Genomic DNA, 13,878 nt, shown 5'->3' with positions numbered 1-13,878 from the left:
TCAAGTAGCGCTCTTGCTTCTGAAGAATATTTATTGCTCAGATAAGCCTTGGCGTCCAGCCCGCTTTGGCTGCGCAGTTACCAGCCAGGCCTCCGGACTTCAAAGGCCACATTCCAAAGGCTCTGAGCAACATGCAGAGATAAGCAGCGGCCAGAGAAAGCTGCAAACTCAAATGCTTTCCTTCAGTGTGCTTAAATAAAGTCCACTCAGAATCTTAGCAGCTAAAAGCAGTTTTTATTTACAGCAGACTATCCATTGTCGAACAGCATGGTGAAAACATGTCCACTCTCCTCAAAAGCGAAAGTAGAGAAAAAGAACAAAGGCTGGAGACTCTCGGAAATGACGAATCTCCCCCCTCCCAATAGTAGGCAGGGCGTACACTCTGAGCTGTTTAACCCTGTAAGCTCAGGTTCTCCTCACAGCTTCTTGTCATGCCTGCCTCCCTCTCTTTCTCCCTCAGCCTCCTCATGCGCCTACATGAGACACTGAAGCAGTGCCAAGACCTGAAAACTGAAAAAGGCCAGATGGACCGGAAAATCAACCAGCTCTCAGAAGAGAATGGGGATCTTGCTTTCAGGGTACGCGAGCACCTGCTTTCCGTTGCTGCAGCAGCCTTGGAGTCTCCAAATGTGGGGTTGGGGGTGGGGAGAAGCACAATTATACTGGACCTGCAGGCTTCCGTTTTGGAAAGGAACTAAGCGAGGTTGAGGTATTGCCTCTGCCTGAAACTCGGGTGAGCCTTGATTCCTTTTCTGCACCTTGAGAACCTGGAAAGGGTTCGCTGAGTTTTGGTCCTGGAGCAGAAAGGCATTGAGGTGGCACCCTGGAGAAATGTGCCCTGTTCTCAGCTCATGTGTCATAAGACCACAGGGAATCTTGAAACTCAAGTGGTTATTTTGTTTATTTATTAAAAATATTTCTATCCTGCCCTTCATCTATACAAATAGCAAGAAACAGTACATAAAACAAACCATATAATAATTACAAAACACAGCATCAGAATAAAGAGAGGCAAGTAAAAACTACAGCAGCAGAGCAGGTTACACAAGTCCCCATGTGAAGGCCTTAGAGGAACTTGTGTTTCCCTTACACAGAGTCAGGCCACTGGTCCATCTTGTCTGCTCTGACTGGCCGTGGTTCCCTGGGACCCTCAGGCAGACAGAGGTCTCTTCCCCATTACCTGAGACCCTCTTAGCTATCACCAGGGATTAGACCTGCAACATGCTGGATGTAAAGGATGGACTCCACCCTGAGCTATGAGGTCCCTTTCGTAAAACCTCGGTCCCCCAATTCAAAGCTCTTCAGCAATGCTTATGCTTGTCTTTGAATTGAACACAGGGACCTCAGAGGAATCCCAACAAGGCCGACTGAGCTATAACCACCTGTATTCCACCAGTAGCGTTAATACTGTTAGCAGACCACACAGCTTGGGTAAATTAGATTGGAATAATAACTTAATTTCTGGAGTTCAGAGGCTTTATTGATGCAGGAACTATTAATAGGATTAGTGGATCTGCGAGAGATGAAATTTTGCATCCTGTCTCAACAAGCTGGGAGAAAACAGCAACAAAATTGGTTAGCTTTTAAGGGGTGGAGTTAGCCTATAGAGACTTACAAGCAAGTGCAGGCTAGGTTGCTAGACAGTGTCCTCCTGTGGTTTAAAGTAACACATGAATTGTCTTAGAAGTTCATTGAGAAGGAAATGTTATTTGCTTGTCTCCAACAAATGCCAGCCACGTTTTGCTGCTGCCTTCTTCATGTTTCATTACACACTTGCAGTAGAGGGTTTGTTCTGCACAGTCTGCCACAATTTCAGGGCAGGGGAGTTTGTACCAATGCTAAAGACAAAGGCAGCAAGTGTCAAATAAATCCTTTCCCTGTTTTTGCAACACAGCTGCGGGAATTTGCTCACGTTCATACGGAGCTTCAGGAAGCCATGAATGAGCTCTCGGAAGAGCACAACACAGCTCTAAGGGAATGGGAGGAGCAGAGGAGCCGCCTGGAGAGGGAGCTGAGCAGTGCCCTCAGTGAGAAGGTCAGTGGGCAGGAAGAGACACCCCCCTTCCACCCCCAGGGGGTAAGGCCAGGAGGTCTGTTCTCCTTGTCCATATGGTCATCACTGTCATTGATTTTCTGCAGTAAATGATGCTTCAGCCTGCTAACAAATACATAATTTCACTAAGCTACAAAATACAGGATTTTTTAAACAAGTTAATGAAAATGTCTCATTAACAAATAATCAGATTAAACAACCCCCCTCTAATTCATAAGAAGGCTGAACAACAAAAAGACAAAAAAAATTAAACAGCAGAAACAATGTACCACCAAAATGAAAGCCCCTAAATAGCCCCCTGCCCTGATTACCTCTAGACATCCTGAGCAGCGTGTTTCTCTGGACTGGCAGGTAAGTTGGCCTCTGGCAACTTCAGCAGCAGCTTTTGTAGTTGGGATCAGTCTTGGCTTTCCCAGGCAGAGTGGAAATAGGCCAGCAAAGTAAGGAGCAGGTTAGATTGGCTCTGGTACCTTCAGCAGTAGCTTTTATAGCCCGTAATAGGAATGGCATGAAGAAGTAGGTGCGCCATTTGTACATCCTACAGTGTGCCGAAAAGGGATTTGCAACAACACGGATTGAGTTCCCAGGGCCTCTGCTTCTGGTCAGGGATATTTGCCTTTCAACAGATGCTTCTGTCATGCTTCCTGGGCTCTGAGTATGCTCAAAACATAGTTGCTGCTTGTGGCTGCCACTTCTGTTGTGCTCTCCCCCAAGAAGAGCTATTTAAGGGGGTTGTGGGTATGTGCCGTAATGGTGGTGGCTGTTCAGTTGTTATTCTTCACGCATTTCACTCATGAAAGCCCGGCCAGGAGTTCTAACAAGCAGGGAGCCCTCCCCCTTAATGGAGAGGAGGTCATCCCTGGGCTCAGTCTTGGGCAACGAGTTTGTGTAGGGTGGGGGGAGTGAGTTGAGTTTGTGTAGGGTGGGGGGAGTGAGTTGCAGATAAGTAATGTGGCTTTTTCCTTGTTGGACACCACACAGTCACATGGGTAGATCCCTGGAAAAGTTCACTAGATGGAAAAGGAGGAGGCACTATGTGCTCATTGCCCATGGTCCTTTGCCTCCCTGGACCAGAAGAGGTGTGAGCAGGTGCATCTACCTCCAGCAGTCAGAGGTGATGCGGTCTTCTGTGGCGATGGCTGTTGCTGGTGGGGGTGGGGGTTGGACCAACTGGGTTGATGGGATGGTTCTTTCCAACTCTGGTTCCACAATTCCATTCCCCACTTGTGTCTTGTTCTCCAGAGGTGCTTGGAAGAGAAGCTGGAGATTCTGCAGGGAAAGTACTCCTTGCTGGAGGACCAGATGGCGAAGCTGAAGGAGACCACTTCCTTGCCAGAGAAAGGAGAGGTCATGGGTGACATTCTGAAGGTAGGAGCAGGGCCCTGGTGAGACGGATCCCATTAGAGAAATGTCACTTGTCACACGGGGGGCCGGGGCGGTCAGGTGGCTCGCTCTGTGAAACCCTTGATAACGCTGTGTCACCAACTAGTTGAACTGCATTGTTGTATAAAAAGGAGTGTATGTTTCAGGTGCCACATAACACCCCTTCCGCATTTGTAAGAACTCTTACCTTTTTGAGTGGCAGCACCTGCACTTTCGATCTCCCTGCCTGTTGACGTCAGGCAGGCACCTTCACTGTACCCTTTTCAGTGCCTGCTAAAACAGTTTTGTTTAGACAAGCCTACCCAGATGTTTAGAAAGTTGAAGCAAATGTTAATCTGTTTTTAGTCTATTGTTCTTTTAACTTTCTGAATGCCCCCAAAATCATTGTTGCTAATTTTTCTTGGTGATAATTTTGTTTTGTCTTTTTTTTTGTCACTCTGAAGGTGTGTGTTTTTTCCACAATCAAGCAGTGTATGAATCTTATGAAATTATAAAAAGGGATGTTCTTGATTAAAATATACATTCATGTTCATTCCATGTCCTCAGAACAGATATTTTTGTTGAATAAGAGGTGGGGTTACTAATGTTGCCCAATGGACTGGATGAAAAGGTGGCCAAACTCAGCTGACGGGCATTTGGTGCCAGATTCAAACTGCCAAATGCCAGCTGTGCAGGACACTTGGGATGGCACTTTGAGTGCCTGGCTTCCCATGGTTCCTTGCCAGCTGTGGCTTTACCTGTCCCAGGCCTGGTGGCATATGACATTGGGTGAGTGGCAAAGGGGTGTGGCTGGCTGGAAAGGGCCTCATGGACCAGGGATTCCCCACCCCTGAATTAGACTTTAGAGCTAGTTTCTTACGATAAGTGTGCCCACGGGAACTATTTGCCAAGGGATTCTGCATCAGCTCTGCTCGGAGGCACAGGCCAGTGACTCATCTATGTTAGGCTCGTGGTTTTAGTCATGAAACTGCGTAACGGAAAACCACATCTGGGCAGTTCAGGCCGCTCTTTGCAGAGTTAATGCAGGCACTTGTGGCTTTTTATTGTTAATTCAATAAAACATTAATAGCTTCTTTGACTTTTTACATGTTAACATTGGGTATATTTATAGAGACACTTCCCTAAAAAAGAGTGTGACTTGAGGGAATGTCTGCCTTCGTTATTGCTAGCAGTCCTAACTAACCACAACACTGTTAACTTGGACCATTGTAAAAATATTTGATTCCGTTTCTGTTGTTAATGGACTATAACTAACCTGAAAAGTCCCTTCAGTGGTAGGAGTTGTGTCTCTCTGTGTATTCCCAGATATTGTTAGGTGGTGTTTTGGTCCACTGATTGTTAGCCTGGTCCACTGTATTGCAGTCCCCTGTATTGCCTTAGCTCTGGACTTGCCTACTCTTTCCGCTCCCTACAGCTTCCGCCTGCCTTACTGGCCAGTACATGTATCTTGTGGTCCACCCTGAGATCTTTGGATGAAGGGCAGTATATAAAATAAAGTAAGTCTGCCCCTGGCATTTCAAATGCTTTAGTCAGGCTCTGTTGTCTTTAAAAACAAACAACAGCAGCAAAACAAAAGCCAAACAAACAAATTTAAAACAGCCTCCACATTCATTAAAGGTACGAAGTGGGGGAAGTGACCTGTGGCATACACAGTTGGCCAGTTTGGATCCTCTGCCTTGGCGGGCTTCTGCTTCAGACAGGCAGAGCTGACGTCTCTTGAGTGTGGTGTTGAATGCTGATGAGTAAAAATCATGGCCTTCTGTCTAGGCACAGCCTCATTCTCACTGAGGAGTGGTATGTTCAACTCAACTTGATGCGGAGGTTACTTTCCGGGGATAGCATGTAAACCCAACATCGAAATAGTCAAAACAACCCTTTAAAACCCATAAAAAGCACAGGGCTACACTTACTGCACACTCCAAAGGTCGCCCTGCACATCTGAATGCTCTCCCAGGTTGAGTGCATTGGCAGGTAGGATTGCTGGCTCTTCCCCCCTTCTGACTCCCCCACCTCTTCCACATGTTAGAGGGGGATTTTCCACTGGTGGCAGATGACAGAGACTGTGACACACTGAGACCGGTGTAAAACCAAACTAAATAAAGACTTTATTTCAAAACAACAAATAGCAAAGCTAGTGGGTGTTTTTCCTGCAGGCAGAGTACAAACTGCAGCTTTTCTCCTTTTGTAGCCATGGCCAGCTGCACCCAAATAGCCCAGAGCTCACAAAAACTGTTCTTAAAGGTACAAACATATTTCTGTGCAGAATGTCTCCCAACGCCACACACGCTCCTTAAAAAAAAAAATTGGTCAAGCACGTAAAGCTGAGATTGTGTAAGTTAAGTGCATAAGCTGTGAGTCTGTATTTGGGCAGTATTGGAGGGGAAGGAGCAAGGCTCGTTTTGTGTGTTCTCTGGATGCATAACCTTGTTTGCTGTTCCTTGTCCCACCAGCTTGAAGAACTGAACCAGCAGGTGGCCTACCTGAGTGGCCAGCAGACCGAGCTGCAGGCAACGGCCCTCCGCCTCGAAGAGGAGAAGCACGTGCTTGAGGCCAACCTCCAGTCCGAGAGGAGCAGCTTTGAAGCAGAGAAGCGCCAGCTCACAGGCCTGCTCACGGAGCTGCAGAACTCCCTCTCTGAGAGCTCTCGAGGCAAGGAGAAGCTGGAGCAGGATTTGCGTGCCCAGGAGGAGAGCCTGGTCGCTCAGGTCAACGCCCTGACGGCTGAGATCGCCAAGCTGATGGGCTTCCTCCACCAGAAGGACCAGGACCTGCTGGTTTTGCAGCAGCAGAAGGGCCAGCTGGCCGAGGACTTGCAGAAGAGCGAGCAGGCCTCCCGGGCAGCCCTTCAGGAGCTGAGCCTCCAGGTGGACCAGCTGACCAGCACGGTGCAGCAGAGCAGCCAGAAGCTGACGCAGGTGGAGGCTGCAGGCCAGGAAGCATACAACAAGGCTGCCCAGGAGAAAGAGCTGGCCCTGAGGCAACTCCAGGAGAAGGAGGCAGAACTGTCTACCCTGACCGAGCGGCTGCGTGCTCAGAGTGCCACTGCCGCGGAAGCCCAGAGGGAGAAGGCTGATCTGAGCCACAAGGTCCAGGAGCTGGAGGCCAGGATCTTGGCCCTCACCGCCCAGTGCCAGCAGAGCGAGGCCCAAGCAGGAGCTGTGTCGGTGCTGAAAGGCCAGCTTCGTGAGGCACAGCAGAAGCTGGCTGACAAGGAGAAGCTGGCCAAGGAGAACACCCGTCTCCAGGAGCGGCTCCTGATCCTGGAGGAGTCCGTCTGCAACACAGAAGGCATCTTGGAGGATGAGAAGAGGCGGGCGGCTGAGTCCCTGGAGGGCAACCTCCGGCGGATCGCAGAGCTGGAGGAGCAGATTCAGGAACTGAGCAAGCACCGGGACCAGGTCCTGCGGGAGATGGGTGAGGAGAAGGCCCAGAGGCAAGCCCTGGAGCGACAAGTGCAGCAGCTGGGGGAAGCCTCCAGGACCAAGGTGGAGGAGCTGCAGCACCAGATGGCAGAGCTCTCCTCTGTGGCTGCCAAAGGAGACCCAGGGGAGCTGGGGAGGCTTAAGGAAAAGGTCCGAGCGCTGAGCGGGGAGAAAGAGCAGGACCACCTGAGGCTGCAGGCCGAGCAGCAGAAGGTGGCAGAACTGGAGGCTCAGGTGAAGCACCTGAACAGCAAGCACCAAGGAGCACTGGCTGAGCTCCAGGCGGACTTGGCTCGTGCCACGTCGCAGGTCAAGGAGAAGGAGGGCACAGAGGACCAGCTCCGGGCAGAGATTGCCTCTCTGCAGGAGAAGGTGGCTGTGGCTCAGAAGGAGGCTGCCCAGAGCCTGGCCAAAGGGAAGAAGGAGGGGCACGAAGCAGCCCAGGCGCTGGAAGTTGTCACCAGGGAGCTGGCTGAGGAGAAGCGCAAGGTAGCCGAGCTGGAGGCTCAAGTGAGGCTGGCCGGGGATCAGAGCCATAAGGACCTGAGTGCAGCTGAGTCCAGCCTCTCTAGCACCAGGGCAGCCCTGAAGGAGAAGGAGCGCGAGACAGAGAAGCTGTCTGGCCAGCTGAAGTCCTTGAAGGCCAAGCTGGAAGAGGCCTCCCAGCAGCAGAAGCAGGAGCTGGCCCTGCACAAGGAGGAAACCAAGCGGCTGGCGGGCCAGGAGGAACGGGCCAGGGCGGAACTGGCCGCTGAGAAAGTCAGCAAGGCAGCCCTGGAGGTGCAGCTGCAGAATGTCACCAACGAGCACCGAGTGGAAGTCTCTGGGCTCCAGGAGGAGGTAGCCAGGGCCCAGGAGCTGGTTGGGGAGAAAGAGCGGGAGCTGGAGGAGTTGCGCCTCAAGAACATCTCCCGCAACGAGGAGCTAAGGGACCTGCAGAAGACGGTCAGCAAGCTGAAGGGGGAACTGGCTTCCGCTGAGGCCCTGAAGGAGAGGGCTGCCAAGATGGAGAGCGAGCTGCAAGGGTTCCTGGAGGCAGCCCGGACCCAAAAGGCCGAGATGGACAGCATCAAGTCGATGATGCACTCCAAGGACGCCTCCCTCAAGAGCCTGGAGGAGCAGAAGCGGCAGCAGGAGCAGGAGTCCACCTCCAGCCGAGAGCTCTACCAGGGGCAGCTGAAGGAGTGCGAGGCTCTCCGCGCGCAGGTGGAGAGGCTGGAGAAGCAGTGCAAGGAGCAGCAGATCACCGTTGCCCGGCTGGAGAAGGTGGCAGCCGCCTCTGAGCGGGAGCAGCAGGTGGAGGCGGAGGCTTTGAAGCGGGAGGTGGCGCAGCACAAGGAGAGGGCCGCGGAGCAGGAGCAGCTCCTGGAGGCATCCAAGTCCAGTCTAGAGAAGCTGAAGAGGGAGCTCCATGACAAAGGAAAGGAGCTGGCCCAGAGCAGAGAGGCAGCATCCCGAGCCGAGAAGGAGCTAGTCGTCCTACGTGCTGCAGCCCAGGAGAAGAGCAAGTCTGAGGAGAGCTGGAAGGAGCAGCTGTCACGCTGTGCCCAGGAATCGGAGCGCCAGGCCAGCATCATCAGCAGCATGGAGAAGGAGACCTCCATCATGCAAAGGCAGCAGCTGGAGAAGGAGGGGGAGATCAAGGACCTGAGGCGGCTGGCCCTGGCTGAGTCCGAGAAGAGCAAGAAGCTGGAGGAGAGGCTGCGGATCCTGCAGTCGGAAATGGCCACCGCCGCTTCCCGGGCAGCTGAGAGGTGCTCAACCATGAAAGCCGAAGCGCAGAGCTCCCAGGAGCAGGCGGAGAAGCTTCGGGTGTCGGTGGAGGCCCTGAAGAAGGAGCAGAGCGCTGCCTCCAAGCGGCAGGAGGACCTCTGCAAGGAGCTTAAGTCCTGGCAGGAGAAGGCCTTCCAGAAGGAGCAGCAGCTCTCCACCCAGCAGCAGGAGTTTGCAGGGGCCCAGGCCCTGATCGCAGAGCTGATGCCCATCAAGTGCCTCTACCAGCAGCTGCAGGCGGAGCAGGCCTCGCAGGAGAGCAAGCACCGCGAGAAGCTGGAGCAAATGCAGAGCGCCGCCGGCCTCCTGCAGGCGGAGCTGGCCAGGGCCAAGCTGGAGCAGGCAGAGCTGCAGGCGGTGAAGGAGAGGCTCCTGGAGCGGGAGCGGGCCATCCAGCAGCTGCAGGCGGAGAAGGCCAGCTACGCGGGGCAACTGGCCGCCCTCCAGCAGGGCCAGGCGCAGCTGGCCGAGGAGAACCGGGGGCTGCAGCACCTGCCGGCAGAGCTGGCCCAGGTCAAGAAGCAGCACACGCGGGAGATGGAGTTGGTCAGGCTCGACTCGGAGAAGCGGGTGGCCGCCATGAAGCGGGTGCTCGAGGACACCCAGAAGAAGTACGAGGAGAGCAAGCAGAGGCAGCTGGTGCAGGTAAGGCCCCACACGGGATTTGGTTGCTTTGGTGGGTGGGGGTTGCTCGGGGGCTAGCCCTAGGCAGCTGCATCTCCCCAACCCACCCTGTGGTTTCTTTGCCCTCTTGAAACAGGGTGGAGGGGTGGGGGCAAAGCTCATCCTCTTTGCGCCCCCCACCACCACTTCGTCCCTACTCCCTTGCTTCACCTGGGGGCAGCCCTGCCTCTGGAGATTAGCAGATGGAGTAAACCGTCTGGGATCTGGCCTAGGTTTGCCTGCTGGACAGAAAATGATGGTGGCTCTTAATGGTTTTCCATGCTGCTTAGAAATTCTGGTTCCAGTTCGCTTAATGAAGGGGACAGCTCTGCAGGGCCGCCCTTGAGCGAAGGAAGCATCTCTCTCAGGATTGGATGAGGTTGCAAGACACCTGGGGGTGTGGGCGCACCTTGCTGCATTCTGTGTAGTGCAGTCCAGATTGAGGGAATGTGCAGAAGCAAGATGTGGCCTGAAAGGCTCAGCAGACCTTATTTGGCTCATGGGGTGCATCTTGAGCAATGGGGACCCTCCTTCCATCTCTAGCCCTCTAGAACATGGGTAGGCAAACTAAGGCCCAAGGGCTGGGTCCGGCCCAATCGCCTTCTAAATCTGGCCCGTGGACGGTCCAGGAATCAGCGTGTTTTTACATGAGTAGAACGCATTCTTTTATTTAAAATGCATCTCTGGGTTATTTTTGGGGCATAGGAATTTGTTCATCCCCCCCCCTCCAAAAATATATATATAGTCCGGCCCCCCACAAGGTCTGAGGGACAGTGGACCGGCCCCCTGCTGAAAAAGTTTGCTGACCCCTGCTCTAGAACTTTGGGGTCTGCAGTAGGCCAGTGGTAGATACTTTCCCTGAAAGTTAAACCATGCAAGTTAACAAAGGGGGTGCTGCTGTCCAGGAGCCATGTTTGCTTGAGATGCTGGCTATATGTTATCCTTGAATGGGCTCCCTTTTGCTCCTGCATGCATGCAGTGTTCTAGCATTGCCCCTCCAGGCTCCACAAGTCTTCTCCTCTGATTTATATACTGCCCTCTCAGCTCTGAGCCTCTGGGGAAGGGATGAGCAACACCCTCTCGGTCTGGATTGGGTTGGCAGTTGAGCTCCCACCCTTGCCACAAGTTGCTCCAGCTGCTTTTTGTGGTGTTTTCACGTATGCCTTCATTGCTTCCCCCTCCCACCCACCCCCCAATCCTACAGGTGGAGCAGCTAGAGGTATATCAGAAAGAGCGAGCTAATGCATGCCAGGTAATGCATGCCAGGTGTCAGCTGCTTAAACGGTGACAGTGCATGACGTAGCTGCTGCTGCTGCTGCTTCCCCTCCATCATGGCTGCCATCTCCTCTTGTGAACTGTTTGCAATGGGGGCTTACGGAGGACAAGTAATAAGGCCGCCGCCACCCTCGGTTGGGGGCTGTGTGGGAAAACAGGGCTTCACAATACCTCTCTAAAACGCTGCACCTTATGCCCAGATGCCTCCTCACACAGGTCAGCAAAACTTTTGTTCTCTTACTTTGACAAAAAAAATTACTTGGCAAGAGCAGAGAGCACACAAATCCTGTCCTTTGCACCAAAGGCAAGACTGTCCATAGCTTGCAAGCCAAGGCTTGCAAAGGAAGTCGCGCCAGCGGGCAGCAAAGTCAATCTGCTTGGGATTGTTGCCCTTCCAGCAGGTCTCATAGTCGTATGAGGGCTTGCTACACACCCACACACCGTTTTTTGTTGCCCTCCCCTTGAAAGATCTCCTTGGTGCCTCTTTTTCTGATAGCACCGCAGTCCAGCACCACGTGCATCCTCTTGCGCCCTCTCATCCCAACACCTGGGAAGCCTTGGGAGCAGCTTGGGACGTACCAATTACTTGCCCTGTAGAATTTCCCACTTCACCTTGTAACTCCTGGTGGAGCAACCTGCTGGAAGAGGCCAGTGGCCCATCTAGTCCACCATCCTGTTCCCAGTGTGGCCAAGCAGGTGCCCCAAAGGGAAACCCCCTCACAGGATTTGAGCACAAGAGCAACTCTCCCCTCCTGCAGTTTCCAGCAACTGGGATCCAGAAGTGCTGCTGCCTCCAGCTGTGGAGGCAGAGCATAGCCACCAGGGGCTAGTAGTCATGGAGAACCTTTTCTCCTCCATGAATTTATCTGATCCGCGTTCAAAGCTATCTAGGTTGGTGACCACGACTGCTTCCTGGGGGAGTGAGTCTCATTATTTAGCTATGTGCTGCGCGATGTGTCCCAGCTCCTGCCAACCTAGCAGTTCGAAAGCACACCAGCCTAGCAGTTTGAAAGCACACCAGTGCAAGCACACCACTGCGTCGGGAAGGTAAACAGTGTTTCTGTGCGCTCTAGCTTCTGCCACCGTTTCCCATTATGCCAGAAGTGGTTTAGTCCTGCTGGCCACATGACCTGGAAAGCTGTCTGTGGACAAATGCCGGCTCCCTCAGCCTGAAAGTGAGATGAGAGCCGCAACCCCATAGTCACCTTTGACTGGTCTTAACCATCCAGGGGTTCTTTACCTACCTTTACCTGCATCTGGAGCACTGTCTCCAGTTCTGAGCACCACTTTTTAAGACTGGACTGCACCAAGAGGGGAGTAGCCATATGAAGCCAGAGGTGCCCTATGCCTTGAGCAGCAGAGAGTAGAACTTGATGATCTCCAAGGTCCTTTCCCGCTCTAGCTGCTGCATCTTTTGGCATTCTGTCTTCCCCATCTTCTTCCTATATTTTCCTTCGGTATAGGAGAGAATCTCTGAATGATACTGTTCTCGGGAGGGGAGACTTTGAGCTCCAGGCAGAGTGCAGGGTCTGCAACACAGGGGGGCCAGCCTTCTAACCTTCAGGGTTACCAGGAGCTAAAAGCACCACCACCTCTCTTAGCCATCTGCAAGCATGGTTGCACCCCCTCACTCCTGTGTTTTAAAGCCCTTCATTAAGAGCAAACCAGCTTAAACTAGGATCCCCTGAAACGGCTCCCTCCACTTCAGAAACCCTCTTGGATTCTAACCTTCAATGTTTCCGTGGATCCCTGATGCTCCCTTACCCCCGAGTGCACGAGAGGCAAACAGTTGGCAATGGAGACCCTGCTTTGGGGTTGCTGGGGAGACCTGGAGGTGGGAAATGCAGGACGGTGTGGCTAACTAACTTCCGGCATCACTTTCATCGCATGTCAGAGCATCTGCTTGCAGCACACCCCGGCTCTTCTGCTTGTAGAGAGCTGCTCTTCCTGGGACGCTGCTAACCCCCATGCACCATTTCTGCTCTGAAGCCCACTGACCCAACCTGCAACTGGAATGCGGTGTTGGCGCAGCATAGATGTGTCAGTTGAGGGTTGGAGGCTGCTCAGGAAGCTTTTGCAGGGGCAGAATGTTTAGAACAGGGGCTCCAGTGATACTGATGCTTCCTGGTGGAAGGGAACCTGTCGGAGGGTATGCCTGGAATGTGGGTATGCCTGGAATGTGCTTCCAGGCATAGAGGACTCTGGCCTGCTGCATGCAGTTCTTTCTGTGTTCCTGTAGTAACTCTTGAGGGTCTGTGGCATTTGACAGAATTCAGACTATGGCATCATGGTTGCAAAAAGAAGCTTGAAAAAGGTGTGTAGTTCTGGGGGAAATGCCCTCAGTCTCAGGGAGGCTGAGCAGTGCTTGCATTGAATTGGGGCCTCACAGCTGTTTTCCTCCTAGCAATCAGAGTCGTTATCCAAAAACACATTCAGTGACCTATTAGTGTTGCTTTTACCAGGTGCAGAACTTTGCCCTCCCCCCTCTTTCTTTCTTTCGCACGGGGCCTGACTTACTAGAGAAGTGTTTGATGCTGAAGGGGCCAAGCTGAGTAACATAGACAGCGCCAGATTCCTCCTTCCAACCCCCAAACTGGATAAAGTGGTCAGTCCCGAGATGTCCTCAACTGTGACTCTCTGATGCCTTGCTCATAGAATCATAGACCCCAAAGGGTCATCTAGTCCAATCTGCTGCAGTGCAGGAGTCACAGCTTTTGGTAAAAGGGGGAGACTTCCTTGGCCTCCTGCCAGCCAGTCCTTTTCTAGGCATGGCCGTTCCAGTACAGCAGGTTTAGGAGGGGGGCAGAGATTGCGGAATGGGTGGCTCTGTGCAGAGCCTCAAAGAGCCAGGAGGGAGTGGCTGAACAGCGCTTTGAGCAGGAGGGGGAGGGGTTGGAATAACTGTTCTCTTTCTCTCCCCCCCTTCCTTTCCAGCTGGAGGAGCTGAAGCAGAAGTACGCTCAGCAGGAGAAGGTCACTCAAGCCCAGCAGCAGAGAGCCCAGGTGAGCTTCCAGGGAAGGAGCCTGGAGAGAGTTCTCCTAGTGCAGAGGTTCCCAAGCTTTTGGGGGGCACTGTCCCATTGGCTTCATAAATTCATCCCCAGATCCCCACCCTACCCTATAAAAAGCATTCAGAATAGTGGTTTGCATGACCCACTAGTCTAATCCCCTGCAATCGAGGGCAAGGGGAATCAGGGAAGATAATAACAAGAAATGTGAAACAGTAACAGTTAATTGCATTTTTTTTCAAAATCCAATTAAAGCTATTTAGTTTTCACCGATGCCAGCTTTTTAAAGACAAGGGGTGGA

At 52.6% G+C, this 13,878-nt stretch overlaps 1 protein-coding gene across 34 annotated transcripts in view; it reads left to right on the top strand.

The window, feature by feature from the left end:
- Positions 1 to 13,878, top strand: part of NUMA1 (nuclear mitotic apparatus protein 1) — a 70,584-nt gene that overhangs the window by 47,113 nt on the left and 9,593 nt on the right. For 18 of the 34 annotated variants that reach the window (XM_083609511.1, XM_083609494.1, XM_083609515.1 and 15 more), the window contains exons 11-16: positions 461 to 578; positions 1,895 to 2,035; positions 3,296 to 3,421; positions 5,887 to 9,276; positions 10,499 to 10,546; positions 13,504 to 13,572. In XM_083609511.1, the coding sequence (XP_083465637.1) occupies positions 461 to 578; positions 1,895 to 2,035; positions 3,296 to 3,421; positions 5,887 to 9,276; positions 10,499 to 10,546; positions 13,504 to 13,572 (3,892 nt within the window). The remainder of the gene's footprint in view (positions 1 to 460; positions 579 to 1,894; positions 2,036 to 3,295; positions 3,422 to 5,886; positions 9,277 to 10,498; positions 10,547 to 13,503; positions 13,573 to 13,878) is intronic. The other 16 variants (XM_083609508.1, XM_083609503.1, XM_083609504.1 and 13 more) reach the window with 2 other exon arrangements.

Source organism: Podarcis filfolensis (genome assembly GCF_964270895.1).
Source record: "Podarcis filfolensis genome assembly, chromosome: 4".
NCBI classification, from domain to species: Eukaryota; Metazoa; Chordata; class Lepidosauria; order Squamata; family Lacertidae; genus Podarcis; species Podarcis filfolensis.
Note: the sequence above shows the minus strand (reverse complement) of the source record. Positions and strands in the feature narration are given on the sequence as shown.